Raw genomic sequence first — 25,250 nt, forward strand, 5'->3', positions numbered from 1 at the left:
CGAGTCCTGATAACGCCGACCCTACACGCAAATGCAGGTTTCATAGAAATACGGGCCACACAACTGAGGAGTGTTAGGAACTAAAGGATAATATCGAAGAGCTTGTCCAAGTTGGACATCTATGTAAGTACGTGCAAGGAGAAGGAAGGAATGTGAAGCGCTCACCCCCGAGGAGGTAGGAACCGGCCAGACGGAGGGAGTACAACCCTCATCTGTTCAATGAAGATGACTGTCGACTTGAGCGTTAGCCACAAAGGGAGGAGCCTCTGAGGAGGGATGGAGTTGGAAGAAGAGGTGGTCAAGAGGTCGTCAACACCATCATAGGAGGTTTTGCTAAGAGAGGTAGCTCCAAATCGGCAAGGAAAAATCATTAAGAGTGGTGCAATCGATAAATACCATTTCTTTTTCTTTTCGACCGAGGATGCTCCCCATGACATTCACCGACGATGATTTCAAGGGTATTGACCCTTCACAGGAGGACCTGATGGTCATAACGGTCAACATCGACAACTTCTCTATCATGAAAATGTTGGTAGATCAAGGGAGTTCGGTGGACATCCTTTATTCGAAAACATTTCAAAGGATGAAAATTCCCAAGGAGGAGATGAAGTCGTACAACGATCAAATTTTCGAATTCTCGAGGGACAGGATAGGCAACCGAGGTTCTATCGAACTCTACACCATGTTTGGTGAGGGGAGAACAAGTAAAACCATCAAGATTCGGTACTCGGTGATAGAGGCTAACACCTCATATAACATTTTGTTGGGCTGATCGTTCATTAATTGGTTAGGATGATCGTATCCACTCCCATCTGGCCCTGAAATTTCCCTCAGTCACCTTCAGCGGGTGGCCCGTTGTAGAGCAAGTGTGCCAACCAGACGGCCTAGTTAAAGCTTTCACCGCACATCAACAAGACATTGTTTTGAAGTTGGTCAAGTTCGACTCCAACCGAGGTCTTATCAGCCTCTAAGGTTGTGTTTCTGGCCTTCAACTCTTTCATTCTCCTTCCGCATATTCCTCAGCTCGAGCTTGGCATCAACCTTGGCCATTCAAGACTCAAAATCTGAAACCGCTTCTAGTGACAACTTCAAAGAGCTAAAAGCCTCGCCCAGCTAATGCTCAAGACGAGATATTTCTTCCGTTGGTTGCCCTCGTCAGCAGCAAGTTTGGTCAACACCAGGCCCGAGCCTGCATCTCGACAGCAGCTGATAGTAGATCTTGGCGAGGGATGGTGGTCAGCATATTTTCTTCGGTCGACATCAGACCAACCTGCAGACCCTTTGAAAATTGAGTGTTTCCCTAGAGAAGCGGCAAAGGGAAAGTGGTAGCACCGATCGGAGATGGTGTTTTGGGCTGGATAAGGGAAGCAGGAGAAAGACATCTCGGAGTTCCATGCAGCGATCGAGTTTTGGAATCAGTCGTCTTCCTTTTCTTCTTTCTACTTCCTTCAGTTGAAGGAAATCCAGGGTCACGTATCTCGGCTGTAGAGGGGTTGCCAACCGTTTCTAGACTGCCCTTATGATGTGAGTTGATTTTAGGATTGTTCATTTGTATGGTGACACTTTACTTAGATTTGTATTTTAAGACAATTATAGGTGAAAAGCCTAAGGAAAATTCCCACTAGGCATTAACTTAACAAGTGTTAAGTAGATGTGAAGGTTCATTTCCATAAGGCCAAAGGAAAAACACAATTAAAGGTGAAGATGAATGCCAAAATAGGTGCGGAATTAAACCAAGGAAAACTAAGCAAACATAAATGGCCGAATTGAATTCAAGGAGCAAAAAGAAGAACAAGACATATTTTGGAATTGAAAATTGGAATGGAAAAAAAATGAGTGAAAGGAAACTTAGGAGATGAAATTGAGAATGTGTGAATGTCACCACTTGAGAGGTCTCAATTTCTAACAAGATAGGACATAGGTTTAGGGAGACAATGCTCATACACTCTAACACAATTTGTGTACACTAACTTTACTCTTCATTCAACTTGTGAATACATGAGGTAGGCCTCCCTATTTATAGATTTAGGAGCCTTGGAAAAGAAGAAAAAAGGGTAGAATGGGAAAGGAAGAAGTGGTGCGGTTTTAGGTTTGGACTTTGGTCAAAACCGCACCATCCTACACATTCTAGAAGCTAGAGTTTCCTTTCTACCCTAATGGACTTCTTATGGCCCATTCTTATGTCTTCACCTTCTAATATTGCTATATAGACCTACTCTTGCTTATTCTACTATTTGGACCCCTCATGTGAGCCCAACTTATTTACAACATTTTCTAATTATTAAAAAGACTAACATAAAGAACTTTAGATGCTCTGGTTTATGGCTTCTTCTTCTGCTGATATTGTTTTGAGGCTTGGTGGCCCCCAACTTTGTATTTTGAGATGACTGACCTAGTTCGAAATTGCTTGTAGTGTCTTTAGTCATCTGTGGGTTTGTATCACCTTACCCTTGTGAAGGGCCTTGGCATGGAACGCGGCCAACATGTCAGTCGATTAGGGAGTTGCCTGAGCCATTATACATGTACCAAATAAAAACGAGTTAATCAAAAGTATAGATTAACCGAGATGAAGAACAGTGCGAACATACCATGAAAATAAGTCCATCGTTGGGACGATTTATATACAGTTAAAAGCTTTTGGGTAGGGAGCCTTCTCGATAGGTTATCAAAAACATCATATACCTCTAACTCCTCAGCGCTTGAGGCCGAACGAGGCCACTGTTTGAACCGGGTGGGGGTCTTTCTCCAATATATAGGAAATTTGGATCGACAGGTTTCATCAAAGAAGAAATCCGTACCCTTAGGCTCGATAAAAGTCTTAAAAAAAATTCCTTTGAAATTTTTGTACTAAATGGTATAGGGGGAGAAGAGTTCTTGACTCGATCGACTAATCAGTGATAACCAACTCATAGGGTCAGCGGGGTGAGCAATGCAATAATGAAGGAAATTCAAAGGAGAAGGGCGAAAATAAAACATATCATATACAAGTCGAAAGACCTGCAACGATGCCCAAGAATTGGGGGCAAGCTAAGAGGGAGCCACGTTGAGTTCCCATGGGACACCCATGGTGAATTCATCAAAATAGCTAAATGCAAGTCAGAAAAAAAGACAAGAATAAGCAAAGAAGAAAGGTGTTTCGGTAGGTGAACGACCGATACGTATGGTATCGACCGAATGACACGAGTCAATGACGAGAATTCCATCAACTGCATCAGGCTTAATAAGGCACACTTTATCAACAAAGGACGAGATAGAACAAGAATCCCTGAAAAGGGAGTAGAACCCAGTTACTTTGGGGTCAACCCAATCAAATCCTGTAAGATGGGACGTCATAGTTCATTTTGCAGATACCATCCGGACTAGGAGTTCACGAGGAAGAGGAGGTTAGCGAGAGGAGAGAAGGAAGGCATTTAGTAAAGTGAAGGAGTAGAAGAAGACCGACCGACCAAGGAGGAAGGTAATAATTCTCTCAGTCCTAACCCATTCGAGAACATGTTTAATATTTGAAATTTATTAGTTTATATTATTTTGTAAGTTTTATTTACCCCCAAAAACCCAAACATGTTATAACAAGGTAAGGAATTAGGGATGGTAATGCAGGGCGGGTCATGCGGGTCAGCCCACAACCCACTACTAAAAAGTGCGGGGCAGACTCACTAATCTAGTCTGCTAACCTACTAGGCTCGCCCTGCATAACCCGCAACTCGCACGAGCCATTAGCAGGGCGGGATGGATTGGCCCATTGACCTGCATAAATAAAAAAATTATTATTTTATTTTCTACAAAAAAATCATACCTCACTCACACACTATTATTGCAGTGTGACCTTTATTTTATTTTATTTAAAATAAATAATATACCCAAAAAAAGTATGTCTTATTTTAATCATATAAAGAAGTTAATATTAAAAATAAAAGTGAATTTACTTTTAAGTAAAGTTTCACATTTAAAAATTGTTAATAAAAAAATAATATAAAGAAGAGATTTCATTAAAATATTTTGTAGTGAAACTTTGATAAGATACTCTCATACATTTACATACATATCAAAGGAAAATATATACAAAACAAATCTTTATTATTTTTAATCAAACCTTATAAGAACTTCATATTTGAATGCCTTTATATTTTTTTATCTTAATTAAATTAATTAAAACGATGATAAAATTTTAATTTTTCAACAGTAGAAATATATTTTTTAAAATTAATAAAATTTTAATTTTAAAAAAATATTTTCCTTATAGGTCCGTGAAACGAACCCGCATAGTTGGGTGAGTCTAGATTACCACCTCTATAAGAAATAAAATTTAGAGATGTGAAATAAGTTTAAGCAGATAATAATCTATAAACATAGACTATGCCTGAATTAAAAAAAAGTTATAACTTAAATGAAAGAGATATAGTTGAAATCCAACATATTTATAATATAAGATAAATAGAGTAAATCAAAATATATATATATATATATATATATATATATATTAAGAAATATCTAATATCATGATTTGTTGCATCTTATGTTTTTATTTACCACAATCTTGTTATTGTTTTTAATTTAATATCATGTCGGGTATAGTAGAAATATTTGTTTTTTACATAACTAAAATTCACAAAAGTGAATATTTTAATACATAAATTAAATAATAAATTAATGTATCTGATTATATAAATTATATTCTAGATTTACAATAAATGAATGCTTTAAAAGCATTTTCAATAATTCAAAAATACTTTCAAATTTAGGAAATTATCCAAAATTTAATTTAAAAATCGACATAATAGATGATATTTTTTATAAGTGAAAGAGGTTTTTGTCCAGTTGTGAGTTAATAAAATATATATATATATATATATATAAATAAATTTTATCACACCCATATATATATGGCTGTGTGTGATAAAATTTATTAGAGAGGGAGAGAATTTAAACTGTGTACTCTATATTTTCATATATGAGTAAATAAAAGTTAGTTTGGAAAATCTAATTTGGTTTTTGTTGGATGATAATGAGGCATGTGTTTGATAGTGATTACTCCTCTAAAAGAAAAATCAATTACCAAATACAGAAAAAAGCAACTAGTATGTCCAATATGGTTGTCGCTGTTACCTTTTCAATGGCTTCAAATACAAGCTATATAATCACTTCAATAAACTTATACACACTTAATAATAATAACAATAAATTATCATTATTGTTGAAGATCCTCCATAAAAATAATGCTCATTTATAATATATATATATATATATATATATATATATATATAAGATTTAAATTTCACTTTATAAATATAATTATTTTATGAGATTGAATTAAATAACTTATTTAATATTTAATAAAGATGATTTGAGCGATTCTAAGTCTACCGTTATTTATAAAAACATAAATCAACTTATTAAAAATAATAATAATAAAAAATAAAAATAAAGGTATACTGTTAAATTAAATTTAGTATTATTTGCTCTTAGTTTCAAGGTAGATTAAAAATTTTTAAAAAAATGGTATTGAGATTCAATGGGATCGGAGTGAACAAGAAACACAAGACAAAAAAAAAGTGAGTTATTTGTAAACACCTTAATTTTTCTTAATAAAGAAGAAAGAAAGAAAGAAAGAAAAAAAAAGTTTGTTGAATTTGATGTTGTAACAATGATATTTGTCGGTTTGTTTGTTTGTGGCATGGGTTGTTCCGTTCCCGCTCCTTCCGTCAACTAACTATATCTAATCTAAACTCAAAATCAAGGGAAACAAACTTATCCATTTTATTCGATTTTTGTAAACCTTACGAATTCAGAATTGTGATTACGATTACGACTACGATCACCATCTTCTCCACTAATTTTCCTTTTCTATCTTGAATGTTGCTTCTTTCTAATCAACACTTTTCCATGACCTTTGCTTTTGATTTTCATCAGCACAGTACCCTTCTCGGTTTTTGAAAACCAAATATGAAGTCACCTTCTCGAGTATCGTTTCTTTCTTTCCTTCTATTATCATCGTATTTTTGCTTCAATTCATGTTTCTTTTTCTAAAACTAATGAGAATCATGTTTTTTCTTCTGTTTTATTTGTTTTTATCGTTTCCTTTTTTTGCATGCCATAAGGGTTAGGCCTCATTTCTCTTGCATAAGGTTCGATTTATAATAATCACGATTTATAAAACTTGTGAAAAAGGGTACCATAAAGGTCTTCAATTTCATAAAAACATTTTGGGTAGCTTTTATCTAACCTTGTTTTACGTTGGACCAGGCTTTTTCTTGTGGTGATTCAAAGAGTAAAAGATCATGTCTTTATGCCATCTTGCCAGCAGCTTCTTTAATTTGTGCTGCTTTGTTTTTCATGAGTTCGATCTTCTCATCACAGGTATACACGAATCATCCTTGTTTCTTAACGACTTTGACTTTGATTAAGTAGGATTCATCACATTCTTCCAAATTCCATGCAGCCTAAACTATCAAGCTGGAAAATGAACGATGAACAAACTGCAAGAGCTGATAAATGCAAGGTTCGATTTCTCACTGGGCATGTTTTTTTCTTGATCATATGTAATTTTTTCAGGTACTGAATTTTTGTGCTTAATATTTGTTTATATTGTTTAGTAGAACCAGTGCAGGCCTAAGGGAAGTGAGGCATTACCTGAAGGCATAGTCTCCACCACTTCCAGTTTCGATTTGCGACCTCTCTGGGATCCGCCCATGCCTAAAAAAAAAGGTCATCACACTATAGAAGCTGCACAAGTGAGTTTCTATATATCTCTTTCTTGTACTTTGTTGATGCAGAATATGTGGTCTCTTTAATTTACACTCTTTTGACATAGAGAACACTTATCATCACCACCAACACTGGGTTCAATGGTTATTTTCTTTTGGGTTTCGTCGCTTTTTGGTTCTGAAACTTTATTTGAATTTTTATCAATCTGTAATTTTGGACAACCACGTGCAATATTTTTTGTCATGAACTGATCTGAATAGATACAAAATTAAGAATATAGTTTACGGAAAATATTCTCCATGATTGTCTTGTTACCTGCAAGTTATTAGAGTGCCAATTATGTATATCAATTAACATTTTCCCTAATAGCAGAGACTAAAAGTGGTAACTAAAATTTTAGCAACTCTGTTGGTCAAATTTAAGTTAAAGACTAAATGCCAAAATCTAAAAAGTTTGGAGACAAAAAAGATAAATGTACTAAACCCTTTTTCTTTTCTTCTGGTATGGTAAGGTTAAGCTAAATGCATCAAGCAGTTTGTTTGCGATGGCAGTTGGGATAAAGCAGAAAAACCTTGTGGACAAAATGGTCAAAAAGGTACTTTAATGGGTTTTGTGTACATATTGTTCATTACAAGTACTAGTACTCTTGTTGTTTATGGGTCTGTGACTCTTTCTGCACTACATTGCAGTTTCTACAAAGTAATTTCACTGTGATGCTCTTCCACTATGATGGCATTGTTGATGGATGGAATGATCTTGAGTGGAATAGTCGTGTCATTCATGTGTCGGTAAAAGGTCAAGGCAAATGGTGGGTTTCTAAGGTGATTTCAGATTCCACCCCATCCATATTCTGAATGATATTTGTTATTCTAAGTATGTTTTATCCTGGACACGTTTTCATTGATTAGGTGGTTTGCAAAACGTTTCTTACACCCTGACATAGTTGCAGACTATGATTACATTTTCCTTTGGGATGAGGACCTAGGAGTGCAATATTTCCATCCAGATAAGTATGAAGAATTTTGTTTTAACATTTGTTAATTGCGATTATATAGTTTGATGATCTTGGACTTTCATCCAAATATAGCTACCCTGTCTCATGATTTTTACCATATTTCTTAAAGGTATGTTTCTATCATCAAACGTGAAGGGTTGGAGATATCACAACCAGCACTGGATCCTAAGAAATCAGAAGTGCATCATCAGATTACTGCACGTGGGAGGAGGTCAACAGTGCACAGGTTCACTTCATACCCTTTTCATGTTCTCAACTCTCTTTTTTTTCACACAGATGAAACAACCATCAATAAAATAATCTCATTCTCTTAGTAAATGAATCCGAAAACAAGTGAAAAATTAATTCTTCATTAAAAACATGAGAATTTCGATCAAAATTAAAACTGGAGGAGTATCTATCTAGTTCTCATTATAGCAGTCTCCACTCTTCTAACAAGTACTTCTTTAGAATTAGGCCCTGCTATTTTGTGTCTGGGAAATCCTCTGAAGGTTGACTTAACTATATAAAATCAAACCATTGATAAACTTACTATGAAGTTCATCTCAGCTCCATTGTTGGAATTTTTTGAGTTATGTTGTCCGGACTAGCTGTTGGATGTTCTTTAAATACATTGTTAGTTTGATTTTGGGTTTGAGCTTAGTTAGGATTAGTGATAATCTGTTATCCGTCTTTACGTCGAGAGGTAGAAGCAAGTTTACAAGGGCCGGAAGGTGTTTGGGTCTTTGTAACGCTTTCTGGTATCAACTAAGGTTTTCTTATGTGAGGAGGGACAAACCCCCCCCTCAATCCGTGGTAAGGAACATTTGTTGAAAAACTGAGGGAAGATAAACCTATCTTGTCTTTTTCCTTGTAATGATGTTGTTACTAGACAAGTTTGCTTTGAAGAAAATGCTTATTTATGGATGTTTTTGATCGTTGTGTTTGCAGAAGAACATACAGAACTGGTAATGATGGTAAAGGGTGTAATAAAAGCAGCACAGCTCCACCTTGTACAGGGTAAGATTTTTTTGTTGAAAAAACAAATTTAATGTGGATTTCCCTTTATTTACATAGTTGAAGAAATAAAAGGTGAAGTAATTTGCTTCAGGTGGATAGAAATGATGGCTCCTGTTTTCTCAAGAGCGGCATGGCGTTGTGTTTGGTATATGATTCAGGTGCTCCACTCTGTACTGTGGAGCATTACCATAAGCACTGCTCTATACTGGTTTCATATTTATTCACAATCTGTGGTTTATTTTACAGAATGATTTGATCCATGCATGGGGCTTAGACATACAGCTTGGCTACTGTGCTCAGGCAAGTTAAGCTATGTTTTGGTTAACTTTGATTTCCTTTTTTTATTTAGAATACCATATATATTGTTGGGTACAATTCTAAAATCAAAATGAACTTTTTTATTTGGATAACCATTGTTTTCATAGTGGCAACTGAAATCAATGAAGATTAGCTTGATGAAACACAAATTTCAATTACAGAATAATGCTAACAAACTGTATTTAAATTTTGTCCTTTTGTCATTCTGCTTTTATTTTTGCTTTCTAGTTCAATCTGACCTTATTTCTGATTAGTATAGGGTGATCGAACGCAAAACGTTGGTGTTGTGGATGCGGAATACATTATCCACTACAATCGTCCCACCCTCGGAGGAGGAGATGATAAGAATGTGGTCAGAAAAATGGCATTTTTATTAGAGTTTAATTAAGAAGAAATACTTGTTTTAATTTTCTCAAACACTATAATTTCTTAGCTCAATTCTTACTTTGCATGTGTGTCTTGCATTCTATCTTCCTAGAAACTGAAGCTTATCTGTGTTTTGCAGCTTAAACCTCAGGAAAAGGATCACAGAGTAGATGTAAGTTACCATGTTCTCATGATTTGTCAATAGAAGTATTGTCTGAATGTACCTCAAGTAAAAGCACGTTTTTTTTTTCGATTTAGATTCATAGACTTGTACCAGTCAGATTCCTTGCAAAACTTGTGCTCTAGATGGGCTAATACTTGGGTTGTGTTTGGTTTATAGAAAAGAAAAACAATTCTTTGGGGGTCCCCTCAGATGTTTGATGCAAGACAACGAAATAGGCAACACTAACCTTTCAAGTTTCATAATATAGTCAATTGCTTTGCAATTTGGCTCTACATATTTGAGATTCTTGCATGAGAAAATTTATGCCAAACAATTAGTATAGCTGAGTGATGCATAATTTTTTTCTGTGGTTACTGACACCAACATTATTTTGGGGGGTGTGCAGGTGAGGAGACTTTCTTACCGGGAATTAGATATATTTAGAAAACGTTGGGAGAAGGCAGTTGAGGAGGATGAATGTTGGGTGGATCCATTTCAACTGCCAGAGTAAGAATTGGATTGGCCAACAAGTTTTATGTAAATTTTGTACCTAAAAAACATGTTATATGTGAAGAGAAGTGCTACAGGTAGCTTCAGCAAGTGTGGATCACTAGTAAGACGTACAGAGAAAGCTTAGAGGATCTCATGACATGCTCCTGGAATAATTTTTTTTTTCTTAAATAATTTTCCACCTTTTATTGGATCAGCTTTAAAGGGAAACAAAATAATGATAAAGAGTAGTTAGAAACTTGAAAGTTAGACTCTTCACCCTGTTGTTTTCTTGAGTAAACATCTTACTGTCATTTTTTTTTCAATTTTGATTTGAGAAAAGCAATAGATGTGAACTTGTCAAATTCATTTGAAGAGAGCTGATAATGATTGATTATATACCATATGATCGTTTCCTTTTATCTTCTTTTGTTTCTGCTAGGATCATCTCTTTATTCGACACTTCATATAACATCATCCTATAAGACAAGATGGTCACAAATTTTAGGTATGAACGATTACAAAATGAGATGACATGCAGTTTAAGATATAAAAAAAAACGAGCCAAGTTAGAAGTGGTGAATTTTTATTCCCCCTAAAAAAACCAAAACATTTGCTTTGTATGTTTTCAGCAATATAAAATAATTTCTGCAGTAAGATAGCAACATCAATAAAGTTAAGGCAAATCTTAACGGGTGTTCTTAGTATTAATGAAACAAAAGTAAAAAATATGTAATGAAAGTGAAAATACTCATTATATTAAAAATATAAAAATATTTATTAATCATTTTAAAGATAATTAGAAGCAGTTAATAGAATGCACTTGCACCTTCAAGTTAACTTGTTGACAAAACACTTAAGAAAATATTGAAGTTACTTAAATGGAATATGCTGCTGAGAGAGTGAAACCCAATTTGATTAGAACAGCCCCAAGCAACTCCAGTTGGATCCTTAAATTATCCTTACAACAGTACATGGGTTGTTGCGAAATGAGGTCAGAAAGATTCCAAAACACTCTTCTCAAGATGCAGAATTTAGTTGCAATCTCTCCACACCAGAACCCACAGCCACAAATGCCTCTGCCTCACAAATTTACCAATAAAAAGTGATAATTAAAAATTTGACATTATGGAAGCCTTGGTATTAGTATCACAAAACACATAGAAAAGAGAGAATAATACACATACCAAGGATAATTGCATCGATACATGAACCATTGTGGAAAAAAAAAATAGCAAAACATATTAGAAATGTGGCAGGTTTGTAGCTAAGGCTTCAATATCCTATCTCCCACCCCACCCCAATAGAATTAGTATGATGATGGAAAGGTGAAAAACTGTGATAAAGCCTGAGATTCGGACTAACAGTAGGGAAGTTGCAAGAGAAACAACTAAAGATGGCAATCAAAGCAATTGCATGTTTTAGGGGTGAAGGAGCAGAAGCCAAAAGGTCTATTGGGAATGTTGCAATTGATGGCATAGCAACATGGAGAGGGCAAGCAGATCCCTTTGGCCCCACCACAGCAGGTGCATACTGCACATATCTGGAAGCTTCCCAACTTTCTCCGGCTCTCATTCATCATCATCATCATCATCTGCATGGAAGCTGCACCACCATTTGCCTGCTAATAATCAAAATTAAGAAAATTGAGCTACACATTCATTCAGATTTAGTGGGATAGGAGAGAAGAGGAGAGAAGACTACATGGGGTAAGAAAATAGACAAAAAAATGAGAGTGATGATGATGAGGCCATGAGCATGAGTAGAAGAGGGCATCTTGAGAAGTGCTTCTTAGGTTGGTGGTGATGGAGAGCCAAAAGTTCAAGTTTTTAAGCGGAAACTGAACTATAAAGCTAGCTTTGCACAGTGGAGTTAGAACAGGGAAAAGAGTGCAGACGAAAGAGAAGGAAAAATGTTTAATTTGAGGTTAGAGAGCACGGAGTCTGACCCCTGTTCTCTCTCCTCTCTGCTCCCCACTCTCTAGAGTTAAGGCTAGAGTTGATAATCCCATGGGATTTTATTCAGTGTCACCAATTTCCTATTGAGTAGTGATAATTTCACAATACCTTTATCTTATGCCTTATTATTTTATAAAAGTATCCTTATCATATATAAGTAATCCAACATTTAAAAGGTGTAATATGAAAAAAAAGTTGTCAAAAAAATCATTTTTCTTTCCTATTACGTCTTCAACTCTTCAAACCTTCTACCACTCTTTAATACTCCAAAAATGTCCATACATAAAAGTAATTGTCTGCATAATACTTTTAAATAATAACATTGTTCTAATTACATTTTTTATTTATCAATTACTTTTATGTAAACGTAATTTCTTTTTTCTTTTTGGGCAATGAATATGTTATAGCTAAAGATACTCAGAGAGCTTTGCCTACACTAATAATGTTAAGGTATATTTATATACCTAAAAACAGTTAATATATATTATATATTTTACTTAGGGATAGTGAGTTTTGTCATTAAAGATGAACATTTTGTTTGAACTAGGTTGGAAGTGAAAAGGGAATAAAATGAAGAAAAATGAGTTGAAAGTGAGTACATTTTGAATGTAGACGGTATGATTGATTTAACATTATTGATTGATTTAACAAAATATCTCTGACTTGTTAGAATTTGGAAAGATTTTGAATTAAAATAAAAAAGAATGTTTATAATTAAAAGTTGATATATTTATTTATATATTTGTATTTGAAATTTGTAATTTGTAATTCAAGAAAAAAAATTACATTTAAATTTTTTAAACAATATTATTGGGTAAAGGAAATAATAATTGTAAGTATAATTCATATGTATAATTCGTACCATGTTGAAAAAATAAAATTGGTAATAGACATGCATAAAATTTCAAATGGAAATTACAACATATTTTTCACATTTCTTAAGCATACCATCTTTAAGTTCAACCAAAGATTTCACGCAAATGTATCATGATCTGATGAGTCGATTAATTTTTAAAATTAATATTAAATTAAGAATTCAATAAAAATTATTAACATAATGTAAATCTTAAGTTGTATTGTAATCTCATTTACATTATTTAATACAAACAATGAACTATAATCAATTATGTATGAGTACATAATCGATTAAGCCTCACATTCTAATCGATTAACAAGTTAGTCTTAATTGATTACAAACAAACACAACCTTAATCAATTACATACCACATCTTAATATATTATAGAATGCAACTTAATCAACATGGAGTCTATGCTTAATCCATTATAACTCAGTATACATGTTTATGCACATAGCCACATCCATCCTTGTTTCACCTTCCAATAGAACCAATATCATGTAAACCCAAAGTCATAAGATAATATTTATTTAAAAAACTCAAGTAAATGCACCCTACCAAAGCACATATTGAACTAACCTACAAAGGTTCTGTCTTCTTCAATAGTAGCTTTCCTTTGTGCACTTGTAGAACTATCTTCACTTCATCTCATGTTCTACCCCTGAAAAAAATCCATGCTCATTATACCTCCCCATACAAGATAAACCAAAGGGGACCAAAGTGAACTAACCTTCCACTCCAAAACAAGAATGTTGTCTTCACTCAATAATAAAGTATTTTTTTAACCTTTCATACACTCATTTCCGTACCACACAACCTCCTTACACGTACAACCTACTACACCATGTGAAATTACTATTTCTTCTAAAAAATAACAGAGGAACCTCCTCACTTTACCTATTCATGCAATATGCTCTTCTTTACTTATAAGTTAAAGGCTTAACTTATGTATATCTATCACATATAATATACATATTTCAAATCTAACATATTCCCTTTACCTCCTCTTGACCTTCTCCACAAACATCCAACAATGCTCAGAGTGTTCAACCCATATCTTGTTATTTATAATAATTTTTCAAAGCATAATCAACTATGCCAAGACTTATAACCGATTATGAAAAATTAATCGGTTACGACCCACAACTCATCCCTTCAACATGCATTTTTCAGGATTCACCAACTCCAAACTCCAATTATGCACATACATGAAACATCACCATATAGGGTTATAAATGTAAATCAACTTCTTCACTCAAAATTTTCAAGCTAATCTTTACAATTTAGAAGTGGTACTCAATCTTTCCTCTCCTTTCTTTCCATGCAAATAATCACAAATCATGTCCATTAAACATTAAACATAAACTGTGACATTTCTGAGCTTCCAAATCCACAACAAGAGGACAACTACCATCCAAACAAAGTGAAAATAAATTAAGACTGTTATTAACTAAATATTACTTTTGGTGTTACTGTTGTTCTTATTATTTACATTTTTTCACTTTAATTAACAATCATGCGTTGCATTACTCTCTTTTTTGGGAGTGGTTAAGACTTAGACGTGCTTTCCTTTTGAATTTGATTTGACTGAGCTGTGAAGATTGTCGGTCATACAAACTATTTTCGTCTTAACATGTTTTCTTCACCCGGACTTCCATTACATATTTTCGTCGGCACCTGCTTGGACATTTAACTGCAGTTGCATCGTACATAGCACGTGTACAACCCCACGCTCGGTCTAAAACCGACAATGATGTAGCGAAAAATAGTGACAATCTAAGCAGAGCACCAACACAGTTCGTCTGCTTCACCGAACAATCAAGAAATCACTCTACATGATTACTCTGCGGTAATGCTAGAAATTAGATTATTTTAGGGATAAAAACACTGCAAAAAGTCGATCCAATAATTATTTTTCCGGGGACACAGTGAACTCTCATGACAGTGTAAACCTATAAAAGAAAGAATCGGATCGGCAGTACCTGCATAAGTTTAGTCATATAACATGCACGTAATTTAATTAGCAATACCATACGCGTGTTATCTTCAGCTACAGAAAATGGGACTTTCTAAAGCCTCCATTAAAGATATTCCAGATTATGACTTGATGCATGTGAACTGCAAACCCAACTCCACCCATAATGGGACCATGAAATTTATAGCCTGAACCCCACAGCATTCTCTACAAGAACAAAAGTAACATAGGTTTTGAGATTTGGCATATTGGAAAAAGTACATCAGTAAGGTTCAGCTTTCACTGCCTCCAACATTCATAATCAAGGCTTTCTACCCTTCAACTCTGCAAAACAAAATCTGTCAAGGACAATCACCGCAGATAGTATGCATGATAAGAAGAAAATAGAGCCACAGATTAAAATAACATTCCACCAGTTGATATTTACACGGATGTACAAAATATACTTTAACTTGATCAGCTAAATTCTGGTAAGAATGTACAAGAATATGAAAAATAGAAAGGTATCGGCGATACTGTTTGCTTGCCATTGAAAAGAATTCCATACATGCTCAGCAGACAGCATAAACCCAACTGCGGTGAGGGTAAAGTTTGAGCAATGAGTTTCAATCCTACAACCAATAAATATCCAGAGGTGGTAAAATTTGGTCATTACATATTTCTTCCAGAAGGAGGTTTTTACATAATGTGAAAAGTTAATTAGAAAGAGTGGTGGCGCTTGAGGACAGAAGGATTGTTCACATTGGGTTGGACCTAAGGTGACAACATTCGCTTAAATTTATCCAATGACCCTGGTAACATGAAATCCAGAACATTTGATTCTGTCAACTGCATTTAATTTTATTGACAGAATCAACTTGACATGACCTCTGTACATCTCCAGCAATGGGAAAATTAATTTACAGATCAATCATCTTTCCCCTCAAAAAAATTGTAAAAGCTAAGTGACCCATTTTCAAGAGACATCGTCATCCATCATCATCAATGTCACCATCACCAGAAGGAATCTGTCTTGTCTCTGATAATGAGAGCCGCCTGGGCGTTGCTGAGCTCGACTCAACAAGTCCTTCCGAAGATAAACTTAACGCAGCAGTTCCTGATGAAGATCGTAGCAGATGCTTGCTCGGGGCATCAGCTGAAGGCGATGCAGAGATATTATAGGTGAAAATTCCCATTGGATGGTCAAACTTGCAACTTGGGCCAAATTTGCATATGCCATAACGAGAATAGAAGACACACAAAGGTTCTCCCTGTAAGAATGGGACACTGCCTCTTATCAGCTTGCTCTAATTCCATTAAAACTGATAATATCAAACTAAAGTTAAGAGAATGATGACACAAATATTTGCAGATGATCCCATTTTCTCCAATTACCACAAACAAATTAACCTTTTCACACATTTTCCAGTTGATTGAAGGAAAGATGAGAATACACAAAAATACTGCACAGACTTCGCACTGATTTAAAAATGATTAATATGAAAATCACACCATTGAAAGATATGTGATAAATCAAGAGCCATAGGGAGAAACCCTAATGCTGTCAGTCATCATAGTTTGATTTAAGATAATATAACAAATACATACTTCGAACTACTCAAACTAATTACCATTCTCAGCATCCTCTCTAGTGTCTATCTGACTGCTTCAAACCATTCCAACTTAGGTCGGCTTCAAATTATTTTTAAACATAAAACAACAACTTTCCAATCACATTCAAGGGTTCAAGCACCATTGTATATAATATGATTAAATCCATGCATAGAAAAACTATCTGTAGTAGAATTATTTTTGCCACTTCCTAACAACAAGGTCATGTCATGTTAGGAAAAAAAGAAGGGATACAAATCCAAGAGGTAATGCAACAATCAAATAACAAGTAGTATGAACACAGAAAATTATGGAGACTAAATCTTAATCAAATTGTCGCCAAACTCAAAAGCCCGAGAACTACAATGAAGAATAAATTCAGAAATGATAAAATTTATGCCTATGAAAACAAACTAGGCGGATAGAACTCCATAGGAAGAACCCAACTCACAGGACGTAAAGGAAGGCCCATGGGACTCAAGACACAGTCAGGAGCAGGAATTAGCCTTTCGTGTGGGTGGTGGAATCGACAGACTGCACCAAACTTACAGTCTCCTGTCTTCATGTAGAATTGGCATTCAGGCTGGCCAGGTCTCTCAGGAAATATGTTTTCCCTCTGCAATGCATAAAACCCTACTGGAACAGTGCCAGAACGGAATTGAGAATATGCTCCATGTGTTCCTGTGTTTGCTAGCTCACCTTGGCGAGAAGTTCCATATGTTTGACCATTTCTCATTGCTTGCTGAAGACTGTCTGAATTAGAGATTGATCCCACTTGACCCTGCAAAATAAATATTCTATTAAGACATTGACATGTATGATGTATCAGCCAGGGAAGATTCTACCAAAACAGTTGTGCACATATGCACCTTGTTGCATTATTACCTAAGTTAAAGGAATGATCATCAATCTATTCTGTTCACAGACAAATACCGTGAAATTTCACACCAACAGAGTTTCAGCATCATTTTTACAGAGAAACAGTGATCATAATGATGGAAATAAATGACCTTCTACATACATTTAACATAATCTGATATGACATGCCTTAGAACCAGCCAAAACACAGAATAAAACTATCGTGTTCTTCTTTATTTCCTATGGAAATAATGGATGAGCTTACACTGTATGCACTCCAACCAGGCACTGAAACCACTCCCTGAGGAAGAATTAAGGGTGCATAACTTGAAGGACCTTGCCAGCGAGGACTGGGAATGTATGATGCCCTTGCCCAATTTGTAATTCCTCCTGCAAATGACTGCTGACCTGGTGTAGTTGGAGAATGGACAGTAGGGTACAGAGAAGAATCCTGTAATGAAAGCATCATATTACTCGGCTGAGGATGGTGGAATTTGCAAGTGTTCCCAAATTTGCATTGTCCAGTTCTCAAATAATAAGTGCATTCCGGCTCATTCTGCAGAATCAGGAGACAAAAAAAATATTTTGTAAGTTATATATGAACACTAATATCAATCAGAAAGCTAGTACAATTTCTATAAAGGCTCGGGGATCAGATATTAAATATCTACATGCAAGAACACAGTTTTGGAAAGTATAACCATAAGATCTGAATTTATGCAGGTCTGACAGTTTACTGATTACCAAATGAGTGAAGATACAGTAATGAACTACAAATTTATGACCAACTACTATTGTAATCATAATTATAAATAAATAAATATTAAAAACTAACAGGTCGGAGCGGATAGCCTAAAGTATTTAAGGAAACTCTTCCAGCAATCCCAGTCTGGTCTTTAGGATGATGAAATTTGCATGTGGCTCCAAATTTGCAAGTTCCTGTCTTCAGATAGTACTGGAAAACAGAAAAAAAAAAAGAAAAAGACATCTTCTTTGTGGTGATTGGTGAATGTTTAAATAAAGAATGCATGCCGAGAGATAGAAATTAGTGCTTTACAGATCAAGGTTGATGTCTTAACATCTCTATTACTCATAAAGAACAAAAATACAAAATCAAAAAGAAAATCTGATCAAAACGCTTCATAGTTTGGCATGAAGTAATTTTCATTTCTATAGTAACTATAGCTCCTGTTGATATCAGTGCTTAAATCAAGAATTAGCACATGCTATTAAAAGTTGAATAGCACACTGTTGGGAAAAACGGGTAATTTTCCCACTAAAACAAAACCCTAACAGAGCTACCCGACAAATAATATTGAATAAATAAAGCGGAATAATAAAAGAGATAAAGAGGAAAAAAACACACCCGAAAATTGTTAACGGAGTTCGGCATTTTAGCCTAATCTCCGAGCACAGCAAAAACAACTCCCTTTTATTATTATGAGAGAAGATATTACAAATTGGGATATATAACAGTGAAGAAGGGGATGTTAATATATAACCCTCAAACCTCCTTCCCAAACAATGAACCCACCGATGTGGGACTTGGGATTAAGCCAAAATCAACAAATCTCCACCTTGGCTTAATTTCAAGTCCCACCTAAAACAAATCTTCTCAAAACATAACAAAAAAACAAACTTTACAGTGCTTCAAATTTGCGCCTCCGGGCACCAACTTCAAATGTGCAAAATATTAACCAAGTCTAAACAATATTCAAACTTGGCCCTTGTAACCACCTTGCCTTGTAGCGAACATCTTCTTTATTAGAAAATTCTTCTTTCTTTGCAAATACCCATTTGCACCCAATTGCCTTCTCACCTTTTGGTAATTGTGCCAACTTCCACGTCTTGTTCTTCTTCAAAGACTGCATCTCCTCTTCCATCGCACCCGCCCAATTACCACTCTCTGAACTCAGAATGGCTTTTGGGTAAGTGGATGGAATGTCATCAACAACTGGAAGTGCATAGGCAACCATATCCATGAAACGAGTAGGCTTCTGAATGTCTCGTCTCTGTCTTCTAACTGCAATTGGCGCTGATTGTTGTTGAGATTCTTGGGTAGGAACCTCTTCCTCATCCGACTCTTCTTCTGCCATAGGAGAGTGACTTGTGGTATTTCGTGTTGGGATCACCACTGTCGGCTCAAACTCCACCTGCTTCCGGGCACACTCCACCTGTTGTGGAGTACTATCAGCTCCTTCTGGATTTACCTTCTTTAACATGGCAGATTCATCAAAGGTAACATCCCTGCTGATAATCGTCTTCTTTGCCTCTAGACACCACAAACGGTATCCCTTCACTCCAGGACTAAAGCCCATGAAAAGAGCTTTCTTTGCCCGTGGATCCAACTTTGATTCAATCACATGATAATATGCAATAGAACCAAAAATATGCAAAGAATCATAATCAGTTGCAGGTTTTCCAGACCATACCTCTAACGGGGTTTTGCCATCTATAGCAGATGATGGCAAACGATTGACGAGATGTTGAGCGTATGTCACAGCCTCAGCCCAAAACTCTCTGCCTAACTCAGCATTAGACAACATACAACGAACTTTCTCCACAAGTATCTTGTTCATACGCTCCGACACCCCATTCTGCTGTGGTGTTTTTCTAACAGTGAAGTGCCGAACTATGCCACAATCTTGACATACCTTCAGGAACGGATCACTCTTGTATTCTCCTCCATTGTCTGTTCGGAGAACCTTAATCTTCCTTCCTGTCTGGTTTTCAACTTCAGCTTTCCACTTAAGGAAAATTTCAAGCACATCATTTTTGTTCTTCATAGTAAACACCCAAACTCTCCTGGAAAAATCATCCACAAAAGTGACAAAATAATGCCTACCTCCGATTGACGGAGTCTTGGCAGGTCCCCACACATCTGAATGCACATAATCCAGAATACCCTTGGTATTGTGAATTGCAGTGCCAAACTTCACTCTTCGTTGCTTTCCCAGAACACAATGCTCACAAAATTCAAGTTTGCAAGCCTTCGTACCTTTCAACAATCCTTGCTTGGTAAGAATTTGCAAGGATTTCTCTCCAGCATGTCCCAACCTCATATGCCACAACTTCGTTGCCTCAGCATCCTTCTTAGAGCTAGAAGTTGCTGCCGCTACTGTCCCCACCACTGTACTACCTTGATAGTAATACAAATTGTTCTTTATCACGCCTTTCAACATCACCAGTGCTCCCGAAGTTGCTTTAAGAATTCCATCTCGCATCGTCACAACTAGGCCTTTAGATTCTAAAGCCCCCAATGAGATGAGATTCTTCTTCAACTTTGGCACGTACCGTACATCCCGCAAAATTCTGGTGGATCCATCATGATTCCGCAGCTTGATTGAACCTATCCCGACTGTCTTACATGGATTATCATTACCCATGTAAACAACCCCGCCATCGAGTTCTTGAAAATCAAAGAACCATTCCCGAATGGGACACATATGATAAGTACAACCTGAATCCAATATCCACTCATCTGGATACGATGATGCTGAAAGCGAGACAATTAAAGAGATATCTGATTCCACGTCACTTTTGCATTCTACAACATTTGCATCTTGTGGAGTCTTCCCTTTCTTCTGCAGTTTTGGACAGTCTTTCTTCCAGTGTCCTTTCTCATGACAGAAAGCACACTCATCTTTGGCAACGACTCGACCTTTAGACTTAGACATCCCTCTTCTCTCCTTTGTTTGGCTTTGCTGACGACCTCTTGCCACCAATGCTTCTTCTGATGTCGTTGATTTGGTTCTCATCTTATCCTGCTTTCTTAATTCATGACTATATAAAGCAGAACAAACAGCATCTAACGACACATTCTCCTTCCCGTGAAGGAGCGTAGTCTCCAAATGTTCAAATTCATCAGGAAGAGATGATAACAACATCAAAGCCAAATCCTCATCCTCAAACTTCACATCTAAATTCAACAGGTCTGCTACTAATTGATTAAACATAGTGATGTGTGCATTCATAGTAGTACCTTGTTGGTAGTCAAATCGGAACAACCTTTTCTTCATCAGGAGCTTGTTCTGACCACTCTTCTTCAGAAACTTGTCCTCCAATGCCTTCCACAGTTTGTGTGCAGAAGTCTCGTTTTTTACAGCGTACTTCTGCTCTCTGGACAGGCAGGATCGAATAGTTCCGCATGCCAACCGGTTGATGATGCTCCAATCTTTCTCCTCTACCTCTTTTGGTTTCTCTCCTTCAATAGCAATATCAAGACCCTGCTGAAAAAGAGAGTCCAAGACCTCTCCTTGCCACATGCCAAAATGTCCAGTGCCATCAAATATTTCCACCGCCAATTTCAAGGTGGACACCGGGAACCTCGACCATGATGAAGAGGAGCCCGACACTCTGGATACATCCTTGGCTTCTTCTTCTTGATTTGCCATTACAAACTCAAAATATAATATTCAATATTACAAATAATTTCAAACAACCCAAGGCGAACCTTCGGCTCTGATACCACTTGTTGGGAAAAACGGGTAATTTTCCCACTAAAACAAAACCCTAACAGAGCTACCCGACAAATAATATTGAATAAATAAAGCGGAATAATAAAAGAGATAAAGAGGAAAAAAACACACCCGAAAATTGTTAACGGAGTTCGGCATTTTAGCCTAATCTCCGAGCACAGCAAAAACAACTCCCTTTTATTATTATGAGAGAAGATATTACAAATTGGGATATATAACAGTGAAGAAGGGGATGTTAATATATAACCCTCAAACCTCCTTCCCAAACAATGAACCCACCGATGTGGGACTTGGGATTAAGCCAAAATCAACACACACATACGTACAAGCCATACATATATAACAATAAGTTCTTAGGAATGACAAGAGCAAGATTTTCTATTTAATTCACCTTAACTTTTCAATTGTTCAACTGGTTTTTTAATATATGTGTGGGTGTGTGTGTTTGTATGTATGTATATGTATATAGTTTGGCAGAACAGTTGGTTTTTAATTATATAAAAGGAAAAATGAACTGAATGTTATTACAACATAATTTAGGCAAAGTCATGTACGCACAAGTTCACAGTTCTTCCCTTTCCCCCTACCCCATTCTCCACAACTTTCAAATTCACTGACATTTTAGGCTAGCCTTACATATCATGGTCTCAAGAACCACATGAAAGTGTCAATCCAAATCCAACAATTACGCCCACAAAGATTGATATGATTTAGAGAAATTGCTAAACTCCACCTAAAAGGAGACAATTCCCAGACCATGCAAATAAATAAGCAACATGCACCTTATGCATGCATTGAGAAACTAGTACGTGCCTGACATTCTGGTTGTCCTATTCTTTCTGGGAACTCGCCAATCATCCTTGCAGTGGCAATAGCCTGATAGAAGATAATCAGTATCAGGAATTTATATTCACCATGTAATATAATGATATCAAAATGAAAATCATCAACACAGTATGATTCAACATTATGTTGCTTCAGTAAAGTGAAACCATTAATGTGAAAAAGAGCATGTATGTGAAAAGCCAAAGAGAAAAAAAATGTTGTTTCCACACCCAAAGCTAGTTTAGGAGTGCTGCATCAAGAGAGGAATATACAACAGAGTGACATCCTCCCCAGTGTTTATGTGCATCTTTCGCTGCTAAAATGCTGTCATAATCCAGTACAACGAATAGAAATGCACGTGTTTTGCATAGAAACATGCCAACAAACTAACCAAAAACATGAGAAGGACAGAAAATGTTAGAAGACAACAACAAATAGTTTTAAGTGTGCATAGCTTCGATCAACTAGAGAGATTTTAATTTTATTATGACAAGAAAATAGGAAAAATTCAAAATGAATCCATCTAAGAACAAGAAACATGTATCATCATCTAATTTAAACTCATATATTATAAAATTACAGCATAATTTTAGAAATAAATGCATTCTAACATGTACCAGCTTCCTGTTAGGAGGATGATTAAATCGACACGTTGCACCAAATCTACAGAGTCCAGTTCTGATGTAATATGAACAGTCTGGCTCCCCTGGACGCTCCGGATAAGCTCCAGAATCCATTGTTTCGCTAGTCCTCAAATTCATCACCCAGAGTGAATCTGAAACAGCATCATAAACGCGTGAACAGCATGACATAAGTGAAACTGAAGCCACATAATCAATGCACACAATGGCTACAAATCCCAAACCTACAATCACAAAAATAATAAAAACTGTCTAATAATCATTTTCATTTTTAAAATGTTCAGAGAGAAAAAAAAAACAACACGGTTTCAATAGAAATGGAATTTGATTCTCGCAGCAGTTTAAATCAAGCAAAAAAAATTATTGATCTGAATTGAACACGTGACATCTCCTAATTCTAACGCAAAACATTGGAACACGAAATGTTACTTTATTAATCTAACGCGTTCAATTTGAAAAAAGAAAACGCTAAAAGAAATTAAGCAAAAAAGAAGAGAGAAAGAACCTTGTCCTTGAGAGATTGGGGAATTGCGGCGTGTAATGATTCCATGAGGTTGAGGATTAGGGATGATGAGGTTGAGCTTCTTCTTCTCCATTCATAAGCCTTTCAATTCTCATTTCCCACCTTCTCCACCCCATTCCTCAAAAGAGAAACTTCTCCTCTCCACAAACCTCACCACAACTCTCATCTCTTCTTTCTCTCTCTTCTCCCACACGTGCCATCTCTTTTCCCCTTCCCTTTTTTTTTTTTCCTTTTTTCACTTAAACCAATGAAGAATTTTCGTTTATTTTTATTTTAAAGTGTGAATTTAAATGATGTCATTATACATGGAAAATAAGAGCGAAAACTCATCTCTCCATCTCTTTCTTGTTTTTCTTTAGGAAAGTATGATAATTTTGTAGGTTAAACAATCAAAAAGAGAAAACTTTAATAAATCATTAGAATGAATAAATTATTTTGTTGAGAAGTAGGCATACAAGACAAGTCTCTCTCTTTTCTCTCATTTTGACTTGGTCCTCATGCACTTCCTTTGGAGAGAGACTTAAGAATGACTTTGTGCCCATGGAAGTTAAAAGAAATTTTGTTGGTAAAGCCATCATGAAAAACTTTTCTATCAAATTGCCATGGCCTACCTAAAAGAATATGAGTAGCTTCCATTGGAACAACATCACACAAGACCTCATCTTTATATTTACCAATGGAAAATGTAATGAGGACTTGCTTGTTCACCACTAACTCACCCACCTCACTTAACCATTGTAACTTGTAGGGCTTGGCATGAGAGATGGTAGGCAATCCAAGTTTGTCTACCACTCTTGTGCTTGCCACATTAGCACTACTCCCCCCATCCACAATTAAATAGCATACCCTATCATTAATAAGACACCTTGAATGAAAAATATTTTCTCTTTGAGTTTCATCAAAAGGTTTTAAAACTTGTCCAAGCATGCGTCTTATTACTAATAGGTCACCCTCATGTGGGCTCTCACCTCACTCTCATTTGGGGATCTAGAAGGTGAGGAATGTCTAGAAGATTCAGACTCATGCTCACTACCATCTACCCCATCATGCATATACATAGTTCGCTTAGAAGGGCAATTAGAAGCAATATGTCCATAGCTTAAGCATTTAAAACACTTCTTACTAGACGATTTAGGTGGTGATTTAGGTCTAGAAGTGGAAGTGGAAGGCTTAGATTCTCTAGGTTTGAAAGTAGAGTCCTTTAAAGGGATATTTGAGAAAGAACTATTTTTACTTTTCCAAGAAGAGTGGTAGTAGGTATCCTTAGAAGAATTTTTGAAAGCATTTTTCCTTGCAAGTTGATTTTCAATTTTACTAGCAAGGTGAAGCACATTTTCCAAAGAAGAATATTCTTGCAACTTGATCTTGCCGGTGACTTGTCTGTTGAAGGCCCCACAACGTCTAACTCCGCCTTCCGTAAGTCAGTGAACAAAACCACCAAAGAGTCGTTTACTCTGAGTCTCTGTGAGGACCGTGCACTCTGCGAATTC

At 36.0% G+C, this 25,250-nt stretch overlaps 3 protein-coding genes across 8 annotated transcripts; 1 reads left to right on the forward strand and 2 right to left on the reverse strand.

The window, feature by feature from the left end:
* The first annotated feature begins 5,616 nt into the window (after positions 1-5,616).
* Positions 5,617-10,477, forward strand: LOC137827808 (uncharacterized). 4 transcript variants are annotated; one of them, XM_068634140.2, is made up of 14 exons: positions 5,617-5,961; positions 6,244-6,357; positions 6,440-6,499; positions 6,597-6,731; positions 7,217-7,300; positions 7,395-7,513; positions 7,614-7,715; positions 7,830-7,946; positions 8,651-8,719; positions 8,811-8,877; positions 8,966-9,019; positions 9,297-9,389; positions 9,543-9,575; positions 9,973-10,477. In XM_068634140.2, the coding sequence occupies exons 1-14, from the start codon at positions 5,944-5,946 to the stop codon at positions 10,075-10,077; spliced, it is 1,170 nt and encodes a 389-aa protein (XP_068490241.2). In that variant the 5' UTR covers positions 5,617-5,943; the 3' UTR covers positions 10,078-10,477. The 4 variants fall into 4 exon arrangements, 3 of the variants coding, with proteins under 3 accessions (XP_068490241.2, XP_068490242.2, XP_068490245.2); XR_016514462.1 differs by having other exon boundaries at positions 5,672-5,961; positions 8,798-8,877; XM_068634141.2 differs by lacking the exon at positions 5,617-5,961 and adding an exon at positions 5,964-6,125.
* A 335-nt stretch (positions 10,478-10,812) lies between these two features.
* Positions 10,813-11,982, reverse strand: LOC137829477 (uncharacterized). Of its 2 annotated transcripts, none has more exons than XM_090304283.1 (3): positions 11,760-11,982; positions 11,243-11,676; positions 10,813-11,134 (listed from the first exon to the last, which is right to left on the reverse strand). In XM_090304283.1, exons 1-2 carry the CDS (start codon positions 11,829-11,831, stop codon positions 11,446-11,448), a joined length of 303 nt encoding a protein of 100 aa, XP_090160409.1. In that variant the 5' UTR covers positions 11,832-11,982; the 3' UTR covers positions 10,813-11,134; positions 11,243-11,445. The 2 variants fall into 2 exon arrangements, with proteins under 2 accessions (XP_090160409.1, XP_090160408.1); XM_090304282.1 differs by having other exon boundaries at positions 11,243-11,679.
* A 3,352-nt stretch (positions 11,983-15,334) lies between these two features.
* Positions 15,335-24,151, reverse strand: LOC137827807 (zinc finger CCCH domain-containing protein ZFN-like). 2 transcript variants are annotated; one of them, XM_068634139.2, is made up of 7 exons: positions 23,743-24,151; positions 23,214-23,371; positions 22,585-22,647; positions 18,129-18,248; positions 17,559-17,849; positions 16,887-17,216; positions 15,335-16,095 (listed from the first exon to the last, which is right to left on the reverse strand). In XM_068634139.2, exons 1-7 carry the CDS (start codon positions 23,831-23,833, stop codon positions 15,814-15,816), a joined length of 1,335 nt encoding a protein of 444 aa, XP_068490240.1. In that variant the 5' UTR covers positions 23,834-24,151; the 3' UTR covers positions 15,335-15,813. The 2 variants fall into 2 exon arrangements, with proteins under 2 accessions (XP_068490240.1, XP_090149498.1); XM_090293372.1 differs by having other exon boundaries at positions 22,554-22,647; positions 23,743-23,961.
* Between the last annotated feature and the right edge of the window lie 1,099 nt (positions 24,152-25,250).

This window comes from Phaseolus vulgaris, chromosome 7 (genome assembly GCF_051622355.1).
Source record: "Phaseolus vulgaris cultivar YP4 chromosome 7, ASM5162235v1, whole genome shotgun sequence".
Lineage (NCBI taxonomy): Eukaryota > Viridiplantae > Streptophyta > Magnoliopsida > Fabales > Fabaceae > Phaseolus > Phaseolus vulgaris.

Excerpts from the sequence above, each read along its gene's own strand:
- LOC137827807 (XM_068634139.2), bottom strand. The coding sequence starts at position 23,833 with ATGGAGAAGAAGAAGCTCAACCTCATCATCCCTAATCCTCAACCTCAT. Across the intron at positions 23,372-23,742 it reads CCCAATCTCTCAAGGACAAG|ATTCACTCTGGGTGATGAAT; the intron begins GTTCTTTCTCTC and ends ATGCTGTTTCAG. Across the intron at positions 22,648-23,213 it reads ATCCTCCTAACAGGAAGCTG|GCTATTGCCACTGCAAGGAT; the intron begins GTACATGTTAGA and ends ATCTTCTATCAG.
- LOC137829477 (XM_090304282.1), bottom strand. The coding sequence starts at position 11,831 with ATGCCCTCTTCTACTCATGCTCATGGCCTCATCATCATCACTCTCATT. Across the intron at positions 11,680-11,759 it reads TGTCTATTTTCTTACCCCAT|CAGGCAAATGGTGGTGCAGC; the intron begins GTAGTCTTCTCT and ends TTTGATTATTAG.
- LOC137827808 (XM_068634140.2), top strand. Across the intron at positions 7,514-7,613 it reads GTAAAAGGTCAAGGCAAATG|GTGGTTTGCAAAACGTTTCT; the intron begins GTGGGTTTCTAA and ends TTCATTGATTAG. Across the intron at positions 8,720-8,810 it reads ACAGCTCCACCTTGTACAGG|GTGGATAGAAATGATGGCTC; the intron begins GTAAGATTTTTT and ends AATTTGCTTCAG.